This window comes from Phalacrocorax carbo, chromosome Z (assembly GCF_963921805.1).
Source record: "Phalacrocorax carbo chromosome Z, bPhaCar2.1, whole genome shotgun sequence".
Classification (NCBI taxonomy): Eukaryota; Metazoa; Chordata; class Aves; order Suliformes; family Phalacrocoracidae; genus Phalacrocorax; species Phalacrocorax carbo.
The window spans coordinates 25527845-25545384 of NC_087548.1; the positions used below are offsets into that span (position 1 = coordinate 25527845).

At 38.4% G+C, this 17540-nt stretch overlaps 1 protein-coding gene across 1 annotated transcript in view; it reads right to left on the minus strand.

Annotated features, from left to right (window-relative positions):
• Positions 1–1032: 1032 nt before the first annotated feature.
• Positions 1033–17540, minus strand: part of LOC135310588 (interleukin-31 receptor subunit alpha-like) — a 30656-nt gene continuing 14148 nt past the window's right edge. Inside the window, exons 8-16 of the mRNA XM_064438711.1 lie at positions 16139–16349; positions 14280–14438; positions 13119–13241; positions 12379–12531; positions 10584–10727; positions 8180–8276; positions 5463–5530; positions 4258–4259; positions 1033–1935 (exon numbers count right to left, since the gene is read on the minus strand). Of these exons, the coding sequence (XP_064294781.1) occupies positions 1453–1935; positions 4258–4259; positions 5463–5530; positions 8180–8276; positions 10584–10727; positions 12379–12531; positions 13119–13241; positions 14280–14438; positions 16139–16349 (1440 nt within the window). The 3' untranslated portion in view covers positions 1033–1452. The remainder of the gene's footprint in view (positions 1936–4257; positions 4260–5462; positions 5531–8179; positions 8277–10583; positions 10728–12378; positions 12532–13118; positions 13242–14279; positions 14439–16138; positions 16350–17540) is intronic.

Consider the following 17540-nt stretch of genomic DNA (forward strand, 5'->3'; position numbering starts at 1 on the left):
TTTAATGAACAGAGGTGGCAAGGTTGAGTGGTAATGGACACATCTCTTCTTTGTGGCAAAACAATGCATGTTAGGCGATAAGAAAAAACAATGCAAACCCCACAGTGAAATACAGGTTGGTTCCTGCCAGTCCTAGCAGACATAGAGAGATATAAATAAAAAGTGAATGTAAATAAGAGAAGTGAATAAAACAGGTTTTGTTATGGGGCCTCATTAAATCAGTCAAGTGGGGGATATGCATTTCCTTTTAGCTTTTTGTAAACATGGCTATTCTGTAACTCATACTGCCTAATATGCATGGAAGTATTTGTGTGAATATGAATCACCCTTCACTTTTAATGAGAGAATTTTAAAAGATGTCCTTCTAAGGAGCTTCTGGTGCTTATGATACAGTTGATCAATTTCTTTCCTCACAAAATAATTTTAATGAAATGTTCCATAAGCTAGAGACAGCAACAATAAACTGGGTCTTCTACAATGACTGCAAACCATTAATGCCTACAGAGTTCGTGCATGAGAAGCTATTGTAAGCTGGAAAACCAGTTCAGACTCCTTGTGCCATGGAGAGGCATTGCAGGGTCACATAGAGAGCATATTATGGAAGAGCCTTTTATCCCCAATGTTCCAATGACTCATCCTCTATGCAAGCTTTGGAGGGTTGACTAACTGAACTACCTATTCAGCTCTTGAAGTCTGTTCAACAGATACTGTCATTGCAAGCAGTGTGAAATAATTTCTGGAACTACATCTCAAAACAGGAATAGTTTCCTCTGTCTGTGCAGATAAATGTAAGAATAAATAGCCTTAATTTAATGCAAGTAAAAACTCCAGTACTAATAATACTTACTGTCGTCTTCGTTTACAGAGCTCTGTTCATCTAAGACGTAAAGGTGTAAAGATCTAAGAAGCTGAGCACTTAAATAGTGCTTCATGTAGATGGATAAGCATATTTTCCATTCATCAATTCAAGGCTTTTCACTCTTTTTTTTTTTTTTTTTTTTTGTTCAGTTTTGACCAACTGGAGAGCTTCTTTGGAGTGGTAGACACTTTTGCTGGAGTTTTTACTGAAGAACTTACCAGTTCTGAAAATCAGGTCTTAAACTGGTCACAGTAATTAGAGAACTATCGTGATGACTAGAACAACATTGTGCTTTGAGTGGAAGCCTTGAAATGGCTTCCTGAGTGCCCTGGGACTAAACACCTAGCAAGAGGTACTGTACTGGAAGTTTTTTCGTACCATTCTTTGAAAGTTTTGCCTGTGTGAAGACAGTAGGACTTTCCACACAATTACTGTGGTGAAATAGCCAATCTAATTATATAATCAATCTATTTCACCAAGGAAGAGACTAACTACTGTCACAAGTTCACTGTCCTATATGGTCCTAATGGCTCCATTCAAGCACCAGAGGTTTTGGAACTTAATTTTATGGTATGGGAAATTATGAAGATGCTTCATTTTGAATTGGCTTGTCCCATCAAAGTTGGTCCAGATGGTAAAAATACTACCTGGCTTTGTTTGAGATAGTCTTGGGGAGCAAACAAAACCTTATGCCCAGTTTGTGCTGGCTTATTGCTTAGTTCCATTTCCAGATGAGGACCAGCAGCTGCTCTTGCAGGCAGCTTCACTGTCAGACTCATGAGGGCTTTCTGGCTGAACTCCATGCTGGTGTAGTCACTCAAGAGTGGTACTGTAATGGAAATTACTCCTTCTTCTGTATTTGTAACTGCTTTTTCAGTGATTTCTTCATGCCTTAGGCTTATGTCTGTGTTATTGCTAGGTTCTTCTGACTGGCAAATGTCACACTTGCTCTCTTTTCCACCATCTGTAAGGAGGTCTAGCTTCAGAGGAGCCTTTGACTCATGCTCTACAACATACAGGCTGGTGGTATCGTTGTCTGACAGGGCCTGAAGCAATGACCTTGAAACAGTTTTACTCTGCAAAACAAAACAAGGAGAAAGAATAATTTTAGTATTATGCATTTGCAAAATGCAATTGACTATTTACTGAAATAACTAACAAAAAAATAAAGCTAGGAGATAAGCAGCCTGGTCCTGCCTATATAATATGCTAATTGATCAATTTTATTTAATTTTCATTGGTTTTAGACGCATGAATGAAAATATTTATTTCCCTAATATATCTTCATATATATTCTCTGTATATAATTATTCCCTCCTTAATTCAGAGGATCATCTTCTCCTCTCCCAGAGTACTTAAGCAAAGTTTTCCTTGCTTTTATGTATGCTTGGAACAAAATGTAGTGGTCATAAAATGTAGGTTTCATGATGTGCTATTCTGAGACCCACAGCTTTCAAAAAGTTTAACAAATGTTACTATAAATAGGCAGCAGCTTGAACTGAAGAGCAGCCAAACAAGCTTTAGCTATCAGCTGCTGCAAGCAGTTTGTTATTACACTTAATGCCATGTTGTGATCTAAGTTGGGTTACGAGTTTTTGCAAATTTTCCATGATTAAATGGAGAACAGTTTGCAACATCAAGCATCCTTCTTATATAACTTAGGTTAGACTTAGATTGTTCTGCTGAGTTTGCCCACATTTGTCATAATATTTTGTAAATTGTGGCCAGGCTGGTGTGTTCTCTGATATAAATATTAGCTTTTTTTTTTTTTTTTTACCCACCTCATCCTCAGTTGCTCTAAATTTGTTTAAACAGTTATGGTTCTTTTGCAAGAAATAAATAAGTGTGTATTCTTTTTTATTTTCTTTCTTCTTACAATTTATGTTCTGACTTGGAAATGACCATGCTGTTCTTTGAACTCTGAGCAATCTGACATCAAATATCTCATTTTCTCCTGTAATGGGATGAAGAGACAGCTTTTGCCTTGTTTTGAATAAACACCTGTGTGATATGTACTTCCATTATCATATTTATTAAGAACAGCAGCCCTAACTCTACACCTACCAAATCTAAAGTCAGCTCTATGTGAGATTCTGTCTGAAAGAGGCACTAATAGGTGCAGAAGAAGTGTCTTTGAAGAATCTTGTCTAAACATGAAGAACAGGACACTTATGGGGCAACAGCCTGGCCATGTTAGACTCCATAGTTCATTTTCCTGTCCTCTGTGTGCTGACTGAATTTAGAGTGTGTCCATTTTCTCTTGCTGCTCTGTACCATGGGATGTATCATTGCCTTAGGTCACAATAAAGAATGCTCTGCCTGGATTTAAAGTATAAATTCTCTTGCCGCCTATCTGGACTATGTATGTGTTTCTGTCAAGAGCTGCTACATTGCTCAACTGACCTGATGGGGTTCAGTCTTGAAACAAACTACTAACAGAAAAAATATATGGAATATAGTAAGATTTACCCTTTGCCCCTGTTTTACAGTTCTCATTTGGGGAATACATTTCTCCATGTTTCAAGAGCTATTCATAATACCAGATTGCTTCTACGCAATATATCTTATATCTTTCTCCTCACAAAGAGCTTTTTCTGCTTTTCCCAAAACCCTTATTTGATACCTGTTATTTCTGTTTCTGCCATGTTATCAACATTATGGTATTTCTCTACCAGACTTGGCTAATAGAGGCTTCATTTCTTTTTATAGTTTCTTTGCCTCTGCAGGAACAGTTAAATGCATTTTAAATAGGTATATTTTACTTTTAAAGTATTTATGTCAAAGTGGCACTCTGGTTCATAAAACCTATTTGTCCTTTGTATAACATGCAGGCTCAACGTATTTCACCTGCACTTCTTTGCAACAGTGAAATATTCTTTGAACCTACTAGGTTATTTTGGCTGGTAGATCTTACTCCTTTCTTGCTGAACTCTACCCTGCAATTCAACTACACCTAAGCTTATTATTACACCAAAACATCTTCAGGCCTTGCACTTTCTTTAAGGCAGAAATTCCCCAGATGCTAAAAATACTACATTCCTTTTTTGCCTTTGAGAAGTCTCACTTCAAACAAGTATTCAATCTGCAGATTTCCCTCATTCTAAATGCATGGTGGAGAAGAAGCAGGAGGATTTGGTGGAGTTATTTTTACTGCAGTGGTCAGAGAGGGACATCTGAATCCCAGCACTGAGAACTGGAAGTTGCCTTGTGCTCGGAGGCAGATCAATTTCTTTAACTGAACAAAACTGAAACTGCGGTCCTCTAACAGCATCATTTTTGAAACTCTGACTTTGTACAGCTGTCCGTTTGTACATCTGATCCTCCTTTGTTCAGCATTTGCTGGCTTTGGCAAAATTACTATCTGATAATATCCCTGAGCTCATCACTTCTTTATCTACATCTAGATGGAAGCAAGCAAGCAAGCAAGGAAGTCCTGCTGTGGAATATGCAAGTTCATACTTGCTCTGTTGAAGAAAGCAGTGCTCATGTTCAGCAAAACCTTTGATTATCAGCAGCCTGTCAGGGTCTTCTGAAATTTTGTTGCTGATGATTTCATTCTGTGTCCTAGTTGTGGACAGTGTCTGGCTTGTAGATACCTTCCAGCTTCTGCCTAATCTTTGACTAAATCAATAAAAGTCTGCTTTGCTAAAACTCACAAGTTGGCTTAAGAAACTAGATCTACAAGTGCCAAATTAAGTTCAGGTCTGTCAGAAAAAATCAAAGAAAGAGATTTAAAAAGGAAAGCAGTATAAATTCCTGTTTGAAAAATGCTGTGATTGATGGTCTGAGACTTGGGAAATAAACTAAGGTGCCCTAGAGGCAGGACTTCTAGTATCAGGTGTCAGCAAAACTGGAGAAGAAACCTGTTTAAAAAGGGGGAGGTAAGGCAAGATAGATGTAAGTCCACAATAGGCAAAAGTGAATTAACATGGTTTCCAGCAGCCTCCTTCTAAGAGCTGATTTCTGGGTGCTTCGTCAGTCCTGAAATTCCAGTATCCTTACCAAAGCATATGGGAAAGCCATGGGCAAGATTTGAATATGTTGCTGAATCTTGGTGCCTGTTGGCTGGCAGGTGCTTCTCAGCCAGCTACCAGCTGACCAGGCAGAGCCCCTGGATTGTTTTGGAGGTGGGCAGAGACTGAGGGGCGAGGAGCGGATTTCAGAAAACACCATATACATGGCCTCTGTTATGAGACTTCTATGAATTATGCCATGACGTGTTACTTTGTATTTTGGGTAACTTGTACTTAATAATCAGTTCCAGTTGGTGCAAACTGACTGGATATCAAAAATTAATTTCTCTCTTTAGACTCCATCTCCCCCCATTTAACTTTGCTTTGCTCTTTTAACAACCATACCTTTAAATACATTCTATAATGTTCACAGAAAAGCCTGAGAACCTTTCTTAAATTAAAAAGTGTATACAGCCTCTGCCTAAACAACAACCCTCCCCATCCTATATTTCTAATATTACCCTAGCTTCCCAGCTGTTGATATTAGACATTTGCTAGGGTGAAGTGTGAAAAGACTAATAACTAGCATTACTGATTAATCAGTAGGAAAGATTGCCCTTCTGTATTCTTTCACACCATCAGAAGAGTACTTGCCATATCTTGGAGCGCATTGCTGTTTCTTGGACTTGGTACACTGGGCCAGCATGATATTTTCAGCCTGTAAAGAATTATTTTAAATTCTGGTTAAATGACTGACATTTCCTATGCATTTAAATTAACTACCATTTATACATAACATTTTACTGGTATTTTCATGATGATCAAAACAGGATATTCTACAATGACTATTAAGCATAATGCCAATTAAAAACTGAAGACCAAGCTTGATAGTCTACACTGAAATGCTGAGTTAGTGACAAATAGCTTCTTTGTTCAAGAACAAAGGAGCTGTGACAGGAGCTGGTAATGTTGTCTCTTTCTATAAGTTTAATAACTGTATATTCCTAATTCACTATCACTATTTCCACAAAACCTCTACCTTCCTTGGGCTGACTCTTGGACACATAGGAGGAAGCTTGTTTTGGTAAGTATTTGCTCCTGGGCTCCTACTTAGAAGTTTACTTTCCCTCAAACAAAGAGCAACTTATTATTCTTTTAGCTTCTGTGTAATGACACCAACAGCCTGGAAGAGGCTGTCCCTAGGACTCACAGACCAGAACAGGGGGGACAACATGGCTCCTGCTCTTTCCTGATTGTTCTGAGTTTGACAGTTTCGGAAGCTATGACATACAGTATCTCACTATTTCACCTGACAAAAGCCTAAACAGACCTTTATTGAAAACTCAGACCAACTGCTTCTGCTGTAAGGGAAGGGGTTTGTAAGGCACAGCTGGGTATGCCAATCGAGATGCCAACTGAATAAGTTTCAGCTGGTTGCTTCTCCAGAGTTTTGTCCTCAGAGAGCTTTATTTCAAGCTTCTTCCTTGCAACCTGGGGGCTCAGAAACAACAAAACTGCCAACAAGCTGCTATGCTTTCCAGCCTCCCTGGGCCACCCCTACTATGGGCACCACCTCAGGCATTGTTCTCCCTGGCCCTTCCCAAGAGGATGGGCTGTAATAGTGGCCTGCCCATCACTCCCACCACCTTGGGATGCTGGTGTTGGCCCCAGGCTGGCAGGGGCCACCTGTGATTTCCCTGTGGAAGTGCAGCAGTGGGTTGGGATGAGAATTTCAAAAGGAGTTTCTGCTGATCTGACTACTACCATTGGCAGCAGTTACCCCTGACTGCTCATCACTGGCTCCTGTGGGAGCAGAAGGAGACACTCTCTTGGCATTTTTGAGCTGATCACCTCCCTGACAGCAGCTGCTCTCAGACCACCCTGCTGTGAGCTTTGGGCAATGACTCACCTCCATAGGAAAAAACCTCAACAGAGATGCGAGACATGGTGGGAGGTTATGTAGCCCATTACCCTGCCTTAGTGTTGGCTTCAGTGTTGTCTGGTTTTCAGATGAAACCTAGACTTCATTAGCTGTAAACCTCTGTTTAGGCTGTGGTGTTGTGGTGAAGTCTGAGGCTGTAGAGTTATTCCACCTCCTTGCTGAGCCTATGAAGATGGGTTTTTGGCTCCCTGGTGAGTCATTTTTTACAAAAAAGTTCCTTGGAGCCCTTTGTCTCTGTTCCAGGTGTTCAACACTTATTTAATTGCTATTTTGTAGCACTACACCTGGCTTCTGGGTGCTGTTTTTTTAGTGTTCCAGAAATTATTTCCTAATGGGCTCAGACAATAAAGTATGATCTTATGTTTAACACAATAAAGTATTCTCTAGGTAAAAATTTCTGTGTAGCTCTGAGAAGTTCTTGTCAAAAAGACTGGATCAGATATAGAGCGACTTAAAGTAAAATCTGAAAAGGAAAGTGCACAGAGACTTAATGGGGAGTACGGTCTTTTTCCCAATGGCAAGGGCCAGAGTTTGGACTGATGCATATGCTAAAGCAAGCTACATCATGCCCTCTGACTTTCAAGCAGCAGGTTGTACTATCAGTCTATTCTGTCCTTTAGCAGCTGTGCTTTCAGCTTCTGAGGCTTGTGCTTTGTAAAAAGGAGAAAAAGGGAGGGTAGTGTTCTAGGACATCAAAATAGTAATATGAGTGGTTGTATGCAACTAGGTTTATCAGAAAACGAATATCAGAATCCATTACTATGCAAGCCATTTTTCTTTTAGTGGTAGTGTATGCCACTAATATTGTACCTCAGATTAATTTGAGGGGGTGCACTTTATTAGTGCAGAGAACAATTTCCCCTAAAATAAGAAGACCTCATTCAGACCTCACAGGCACCCTTGTTATTCTGCTTTCTAGTCATCCATCCATTACTCCTTCTCATTATGTGCTTATGTGCATAATTTATACAGTTGACATCCAAATGTGCTTGCAGGAAACTGCTTAGATGGCAACAGCAATTTGCATATACTGCTGGAATTTATTTTTGCATTTGAATAGCAGTGATATGACTATCAGTTGGGAATGAAAGAGCAAAATAATCAAATGCATGCTTCTTCCATATATATAACCTATCTTCCACTGTGAGAAACGGTCCTTGTGCTTTTCAAGGGTGTCTGAGACAGGAGGTAGTCAGATAATTGTATCAAAAGCAAAAGATTATATATTTTTGATAAACTGCTTTAATCTGCTTATATCAGTGGGTTGTAAATGTTCTTACTGTGTAAATGAATGGGGTTGCTTTTGTGCTGTGTGTTTTCTGAGTTGTGCTGCATTTAATGACAAAAAAGGCCCAGTGCTATGAAACTTGGGGTTAAGCAAAAAGGAAGTGCTGCTAACAACTTCAGCCAATATTCCCTTCTTACCTTTTAAGCACCAAAGAACAAATGAGAGGTGCAAAAACCAGAAAGAACATCATGCTGAAGCAAAGGCCAGTCACAAAACCTTCAAATTCTCCTTCATCTGATGAGAAATGGAGAGTTTGAATCAGACTTATGGTATCAAGTATAGAAAAGCTATATTGCCTCTGCAAGAGAAATATTTCAAACCAAAGTCAAGTCAAACTTTACATGTTCTGGTATTCCTGGGAGTGAAATCTAGTTAAAACAAGACCTGGCATTTCTGGGGGGTCTGAGGCTTCCAGGTTTGTATTTTTAAGATATCTAGATATATGTGCTGAGTTCTTAAATCTACCATCCAAGATAAACACTTCATAATAAAAGAAGTATTCCTACTCCCCATGCTATTATGTGAGTTCTAGCTTGGTTAATAGGTCAGGACCCTGGTGCGGGTCTGACTTCATAAGAAACTATTTGATTGAAAGTGGCTTTTAATCTGTTTCAGGTTTTATTAGTAGGGTTTGGTTTTTTTCTGGTGAGATCCAACCAGGTCCCAATAACAGTAATATGGTTTGTGTATTTGCTAGGTGTCATGCTTCACCTGTTAGGAACATAAAGACAATTTTATCTGCAGCCAGTAATTTGTCAACCCTTTCTGCAAACCTACATCTCTATTGCCTACGTTAATACCTGTTCAAGATACTTCCCCACACCCCTCTGAAGGAGATAAAGTGCTTGAAGGGTTAATGAAGGTTGGTAAAGTGCTCATGCAGTGATAGCAGTGCTGTAAACACAGGAACCAAAGCAGTCTGTGATGTGACATGTGGGTTGGGGTTGAGGTGTTCTTTACAGATAGCTAAATCAAAAGTTTAAAAATAGTGCCAGGAAAGTGTGGTCAGTCCATGATTGTGTTGCTGATACTTACAAACCGTATTTGCAAAAAAGGCCACTTGCTTTTTCTTTTCCTACCCAGCTGCCATCAAAGATGTCTTTTTTTTTTTTTTTTTTTAACCAGACTGCTACTTAATTTTGCTTAAAAATGTATTTGAAAAGATGCAAATTGTTTTGTTGCTGAAACAGGCGTTTATGACAAAAAAACCTGAGGTTCTTCTAATGGATTAAGTAACTTGTGAAATGTTGGGGAGAGGGGAAATAGTAAATGGAATGTTTAAATTTAATGTAATTACTTGGAGTTTTTAATGTTGCATTAAATTAACTCTGCATTTTTGTTATTTTCCTGAAAAATTTTATCCTATCCAAATATACGTTTAGCAGAATGCATGGAAGAAAGTCCTGCAGAAAAGCTTCTTATTTCCATAATATCTTGTGTTGACAGGAGAAAGGATTTCAGTGGTGGGGAGGAGGGAGAAGAAACCCTGTTGATTTCAAGGACAATTTTTAATTTCTTTCCTTTGCCTTTCTGCTTCACACTTTTGACCATTCAGTTGTTTGTGTTCATACCTCCTTCACTTAATACAAAAAAGCTGTAGTGGGGAGAAGTAATTTGCATACCTCTGTCATTTCACAGGTTACCTTTCCTGTGGCTGATATCATCTTAGCCTGTTCTTCTCTTTTTTTATTTAGAAACCTTCAATTTAGTGAAGCTGTGATCAAACAAAAAAGGGTCTATTGCAGTGTTAGATTTAGTTTAACTGATAAGGTGTTAAAAATATTTGAGACCATGTTTAGCCAACTCTATATTATTACAGTATATGAAACTGTATAAATGTAACTGTATTGATTTTCTTAGCCTATTCAGGTGACTTTGAAAAAAATCAAATTTTTGCCAGCGAACTGTAGGACCTGTTACATAAAATGTACTTAAACTATTAGAAAAAAAGATACTTTGATTAGCTGTCCATCACAACAGGAGCAATTGAAAGAGACTTCAGCTGGTTTGGTTTTTTGTTAGTGTTGGTTGGTTGGTTGGTTGGGTTTTGGTGTGTTTTTTTTTGTTTTGTTTGTTTGGTTTTTTAAATTTTTTTTTAACCATTAATGGCTCAGAGGTCTAACTGGAAACCAGTTTTACACCATTGGTCAGGATTTTCCCAAGCACAGAGACTACTGAACTTAATTAGTCACAGGCAGAATATTTAAACTGCTGAAACTTATGCTGGAATCAACAATAAATAAAGATATGTGCACATAGCCATCATAAAAAAATCAGAAAATGTTTGAGATGAGGAACTCCAGCTGAGTCTTCCCTGTATGTTAGGTAATGAAATACAGGCAGAGCTGTTCTGTGACGCATAGTTTACCTCTAACAAAGGAATAATTTTTGTGGTTGCTATGAGTAACTGAGGGTTGAATAATAAATCTTGTGCATGAGCACTTTGTTACTCCTTGAAAAGCAGGAAAGGGTATGCCATATATAGTGTATGAAGCAAGGATTAATGCTGAGTAACACAGATGCCTAGGGCTTCCACAGTACCGTATTTTGGAGTGCTGAAAGGTTGTGAAGGAGTTGGAGGTCCTTCGCCAGCGTTAGTGAATCCTGAAATCTGCACATGGTATACGGTTTTTCCCTTCAGTCTGGTCAGATGGTAACTTGTGGTAGAAGAATTGAGAGTAACAGCTGGAACACAAGAGGGGTTGGGGAAGGAAACAATTAGACAAACCCTGATGGCTGAGGCCGTATCAGTGTAGCGGACTGGGGAAAAGGCAAAATTTCTGTCCCCTAATCTACACCTGGAGGTAGCCACACTGTGCAGATGGGTACAAGATTCCTCCAAATACTTATGTACATTTTAAATCCAGAGGCAAAAAGCAGGAGCTTTCAACACACTGAGGATGTTTAGGTGGGTGAGTGCAGAAGTCTTTGTATGTTGCATGACAGGAAAATACACTTCATGCACTGAACAGTGGTTTTCATGTTGTGTGTAACAATTGACCTAAAGACCCTATCACATGCTTTACCCTCACTACAGTAGTCAGTAGTTATTCACCTCAATTAATACCAGTGCTATTACTCATCATGCAGTACAGAAAAAGGGCTGTGCATTCTGCTTCAGCTACTTTGCAGGGCTTTCAGCTCAGCCTTTCCTTTCTGATGGTGCAGTGACTTTTCCCCTGCCCAGAATAATGCAACCAATGGTGCTGTAGTATGCCTTTAGCAGGGCAGAACTCACTTTTCAAATCTGCTACTGTGAATTTAAGATCTTTGAAGTGGAAAGGGTGCTGTAGCCTATAGGTTTCCTTCTCCCAAATTCTCCAATAGAATTATTCTTCCTGCCTGGAAAACATGGCAATCAGGTGTCGTGTCACTGTGTATTGACTGATTAGGGCAGAGGAAAAGAAGTTAAAATTAAGTTCTGTCCTGGACACTCCCTTCTGTCTCCTCTTGTGCCTTCTGATAGGTATTTGGGGTGGAATAGAGCCCCCTGAAGACAGTGACAAACCTCCTGCTAACACTATGTATTTGAAGATTTTGTTACTTTTTATGGTCCAGTAAAGGCATAGGCCAACATGTACTACAGAACCCTTGCTTGTTCTTCTTCATTGGGTCTTAGGTGCTATTTGTCTTCCATAGCACGTCTTCAATTTTTTTGAAAGTCAGTTTGTGCAAAGTTAATATTAACTGTGGCAAGAAGACTTTCCACTGCAGACCAGAAGGAAAACACTTATCAAAAGAAGTATGGGGATTTTTTAAAAAAAGTAGATTGAGCTCACAACCATTAATTTATTTCAATGTGTAGAAGTTTCATCCTTTGTAGTTAAACACAAAAGCTAACAATTTGAGAAAATTAAATTAATAATAGTGTCTTTGAAAACAGGTAAGAAATACAAACTCCATTCCCTGCTAATTGAGTTCAAAAAATAAATTTATAACTTCTTAGGTCCTGTAGAACTGCTCAGACTCAAGATTGGCTGAGTTGCAATGAAACATGGAAGTATGGTGATCAAAATCTTAATACCTCAGAAGTACTGAAAGTGTACATCTTCCTTTCAGTGTTACTAGAGAATTCTGCGTTAGTCTTAGAGCTGTAAGTTTTAGGAAAATACTTTCTTATCAGTATTTCATTTGAGATGATATCTAGAAAATTCTAGGTATTCTTAAGACCATCCAGAGCATTAAAACTCTAACCAGGAGCTGACCTTTGAGAGTGCTCAATTCCCACAGAAATCTAAGTAACTCAGTAGTATGCTGCAACAGCATTTAATGATCTGTATGAAGCTTTTCTGTCGTGGCGCTGAGCAGGTGCTTTGTTCTGAGCAATGGTGCTTACCCAGAGACTTTTTCATTGATGAATCTGTGTAGATGATCCTGTATCCCTGGAGAAAGCCCAAACAGTCTTCAGCAGCTATTTTGGTCCACTTCACAAGTGCAGAATGCTTTGTGATATTCAGGATTGTCACATTAGCAGGACCTGTCCTAGGAACTTAAAGATTGGATAATCATTTAAGTTCTGCACCAATACTTCTGCAATAGATACAAAAGACTGAAACCTAGCTGCTTCCTAGAAAGCTCCTTGCCTGATTCTAGTTGTCATAAATATAACATAAAGGGTAGAAGAGAAAGAAGAAATCCCACAGAGTGAAAAAACTTCATCATAAGCAATACCAAAGTAGGTAGAATTTGTGACTGTCTCATTACAAACGCTTTTACTCTAATAGCCTCAGCCATACTCATTTCGACTTGCAATATAAGACACTACCAAATTGGGGTTTGGAAATCTGCCTTTGGCTGCAGTTAAATTTGAGCAATAGAGAGTAGTAACTCCGAGGCCCTCTTTCTGTTATTTTGGTAATTTTATGTGTAATAATAATATTTCTGTGGACATGTCAGTAAGGAACAACCCTCAGGTCATTCGCTGCCAGTGCATAACTGCTAGGAACAAAGGCAATGCTAACTGGAGAGTCCTGTGCAGCCACCGGGAAAGAAACTTTGTCTAGGATTTCTTTTATTGCTGCAGATAGGAAATGAGAAGAAATATAAGGGATGAGGTTATATAAAGGGGATGAATACCTCCTTCAACTGAGTAAAAGTGGGTCACTCCAAAAGTCTTTTCATGTCTTGTGAAACTTTCACAGTGACACACATCAGATGCATGTACCATTATTTTGTACAACTTATATGGCTGAAAATTGTCTGGAAAACAAATAAAGGTACATCAGGGTTTACTGAAAAGTTATAAATGGTAAAGAAGGGGAGAAGAGACAACTTTATAGCTTTTCTGTATAGTTCTTACTTTCTGAGACTTAAACGTAGTATAAGTTTACAGTGCTTTACACTGAGTAAAAAATATGTGCATCTTTCTTCATTGCCTCCAGACAATTAATACAAACTATTTCAAAAGCAGAACAAGACGTAACATGGATTTGCTTTTAAAAGATGCCAAACCTGCTTAGAGTCTCCTTCGGGAAGGCTTGAGCTGCTGAAGGAGAAGTAGGGAACTAAAATGGGTGTAGATGTCTTAGTTCAAGGACAGATATTTTCCCTTCAGCTAGCGTATTTAAAAACAAGCAAAACAATTAGATGTAATGCACATATTGCAGAAGGACCAAGGAAATTAATTTATAGAACTCTGAAGTTAAATATTCTCTACGGTGCATAAAAACAAGTCCTGAATGGCCTTTGCAAGAGTCACCTATGTGATTTTAAATCAAGATTTTTTTTTTATTTCTGTTCTGTAAAGTGATCCCTGGCTGCAGCTCACCATGCCTAGCTTGGTAAGCAGAATACTGGAATTGAGAACTTAGGCTTTAACAAGGACAGCCATTGGGATAAAAAAAAAAATAACCTAAGGGAGACTGTAACAGAGCAGCTAATATTTAAAGTTAAGTTTACCTAGGACAAGAGAAACTTTGGTTGTTTTTTTTTTTTTTTAAACCAGCAGTGTATAGGTCTGCGTGGAATGTGGGCAAGGGGAGACATCATACCAACAACAGCAGCTTAGCTACATTTCTTGTCCAACTGTGACCAGAAGAATCCTACTGAAAACTTTTTATCTGCCTTAGTGTTGCTAAAAATTAGATGATGTCTCAACGCCGGACAAAGATAAGAGTTGCACTTATCTGTATCTTCAGTTTGGTCTTGAAAAGAGGACGAAAATCCTACTCTTCCGAACCAAAAATAACCAATACATGAAATGGTGCCTCTGTAAGTAGATGCGGTGGTTGCTGTTACCTAGCGTGAAATTTCCAGTAGCTGTAGTTACTATTTTCATGCGCATATCCGCTTTACCAGTGCCCCAGTCAACCACAAAACATTTTGGATTGTATTCTGGAGTCCAGGTGACTACTGCATTAGTTCCGTGGTGTTTGACATGGATTTGGCCGGGCAAGTCTGTGAACAAATATACCATTAGAGATCAATAAACAGGAAAGCAGTTTTCTCCTCTCTTGCTTGCTTTGTCTCTTTTTGCCTTTTGGTTTTTTTTTTAAGGATTATTAATTAAGTAGTTATCATTGCAGGTGACCAGTATATAGTAAGGTTTACATTAGTATGTCAATAAAGGAAACTTGGCATCTAGTACTTTGCATCTAGTACACCTAGTCTGGGAGCTCCAGTGTTAATTGCTGTTCATGATCTTTAATTTCCCACAACCAGAAAAGGTGAAAAGGCTGTTTCAAACCTCAGGAAGAGGAAGCCCAATGTTGCTAAATAACCTCCTATGAGCCACTATTAACTGCTATACACAGAGCAACTGTGAGATAGTGCTTACCTGGGGAAGGAGGAAAAGGGGCTAATTATGGATTATAGCTATATAATTTCTTATTTCTTATACTTTGCATTTATAATCTTTATCATCTGCAATGATGTTAAATATTTTGACATTTTTAGAGGTAGATTATCAAGCTAGGAAAGACCTTCCGAGTAGGACTAAGGGGGGAGAAAAGCAACCTGTCATTTTGGGGTAAGAAGTAGATCTTGTGGCAGACAGACAAAATTCTCCATTTCACCTCCTGTCTGAAAACCAATATAGTAAAGTCAAATTAAAGGAAATGGCTGGACTAGCTGAGGAAAGGTTGCGCGTGCTGAGCAGGAATTTATTTTGGGAACGCACTTAATGCAAGTATCTTCCAAGTAATTCATGATTGATACAGAGAACCTGCATAGAAGTACAACCGAACCTGAAGCAGGTGTCTGGGGAGCCATGAAGAATGGGCTGAAAGGTTCAGTAAACAAGTAGCTGTCAGTCAAAAGATAGCTTGAGGTGATAGTAAATATTTCATCAAAAGAGAGTAAAAGCAGTCAAATATAATACCAAAACCAACTTGTTAAGTCTTTGCAGGGCAAAGGAGAACAGAATGAGGGGACTGTGTTAGGAAATCCTGGAAAACCAATTAGTTGCAACTGTCTGGAGATCAACAAGGGTACTTGCACACTTGTTTACTTGTGCATGCTATAGCCTAATTAAAAAAAACCCCAATCTTATTTTGGAAAAGAGTTTTTTCTTATATTGCAATAACTATACCTCCAGATTATAACAAATGAAACTACAGTAGAAGAAAAACTTTATTAAATAGTTTTATCATTTAATGAAAAAAAACTGTACTGAGGCATCGCAAAAGCTTACATCTTCACTGGAATAGCACATGTATATTTTATCTATTTGTCCTCCCATGTGCCACTAGGGGTAATACTGAAATAAAGGACAATAGCAGGTTTCTTAAGAGTTACTTAGCTCAAAAATCTTAGATTTGCACATAATTCTATGAACTTTGTTCAAACTGCAGGCATCTACTAAAATGGGTGGAGCACACTCCACAAGCCCTTTTGATAGGTAGCTCTAGCACGTAGTTACTTCTCTAGCTTGAGGAAACAAGAAATGTTAAACAGAATGTAAAATTACTTAGTCTGTTAGTTAACTTCTGTTTAAATCCTTTCTTAAGAACCAATACTGACTCTCACTCTGCAAAAATATTAGCCTAATAAATATTCAAGAGAATGCTGAACCCTATCCAAAGTCTGTCAAAAGGTAGCCTAGAAATTGCTTGTAAAACTTCTCCACTGCTCTAATGACTGAATGACAAGGTAAGTACCTGTTGCAGAGGAGTCTGGGACAACGTAGATGGCTTGTGGAGATTCTCCTGCTTTGTTGTAGGCAGAAATATTAACTCTATAATAAGCCATGGAGAGATTTAGAAGAACTTTTCTGTGATTTAGAAAGATACGACTTGGTGAATCCCTGCAACTGTTGGGTATTCTTTCCACATTAACATAATATCCAAGGATGTTCTCACTTTGTGTTACCTAGTAAGAGGAAAAAGATTATTATTCTATGAATGTTATTATGTCCCATGCAGAAAATCAAAAGGAATTAAATTGTATAAACAAAATGTCACCTTTAATGATGGGGATAAAATCATACTGTTTTAATTAGGTTATTAGGAATCAATGAAGCAAAGCATTTCCTTCAAATTAAAAGCATGCTTAAACTGAGAGGATTTAAGCACAGGATCAAGTGTTTTGCTTAATTGAGATCTTAGTTATGTGTATCCAATTAGTAATAACAGCAGTGAAGCAGCTGTAATGTTCTCTACATTTTACTGGAACATACCCCTCATAATTAGAAACTTGAAAGTTAATGAGAGGTGTTTAATTGCAATTTATGTCCCTGGGAATCTTCATCTACTAGGCTCTGTTAGGCATCTGGTCTCTTTGAGGATAAATGCTAGTAATTATACCACAACTTTGGAATATGTTATCTATCCATTGATATAAATTTTTAGGTGTTGATGGTTCACTCGTTATTTTAGTGTACTAATCTTCATGAAAGATTGGAAAATGAGTGCACAGAAATGGAAATTACTGCAATCTAGATAGAAACTCAACTCATTATGTGAAGGCCTGTGAATTCTGCAAGGATTACTTCCGATATCAGAAGTCCGTTATTTCTTGGCACAAAATTAGAAGCGTGACGATACCACAAACCTGGGAGATTGGGTTATCTTAATGAAATAATTGGATGCTTTTTGAATAACATAGACAGAATGGCATTCTGATAAAGCTGCTGGGTGGACAGTGTTCTCACCAGGCTTTGAAGCTGGAAAAGATTTCCATGTAGGAGAAATAATTCTTAGGATATGTGAAATATTAGGTCTATCACACAAGAAGAAACTAGTCAAATTTAGCTTTCTTAGCTTAGCCAAATGAGACTGGAAAAGCCTAGCACTGCTCTATCGTGTGCAGTCCTGCAGGAGGTCCTGTGTTATTTGCAGCTGCAGAAGCAATACATGTTGCCTGGCTGGGTGTTTAGAGCTGAAGCCAGCTATCTTATGCCTGTTGATCCAAATTGCATAGAGGTTACTCACTGAACATTAGCAAAAGTAGAGGAGCTTTGGCTAGCCTCTAACGTCTTTAAGCTGCCTTCTTTGTTTCAGATCAGCTTAAACAAGTACGGCAGCGGAGCCAAAGCTCCCCCCCTGCCCAATTTAATGTGTT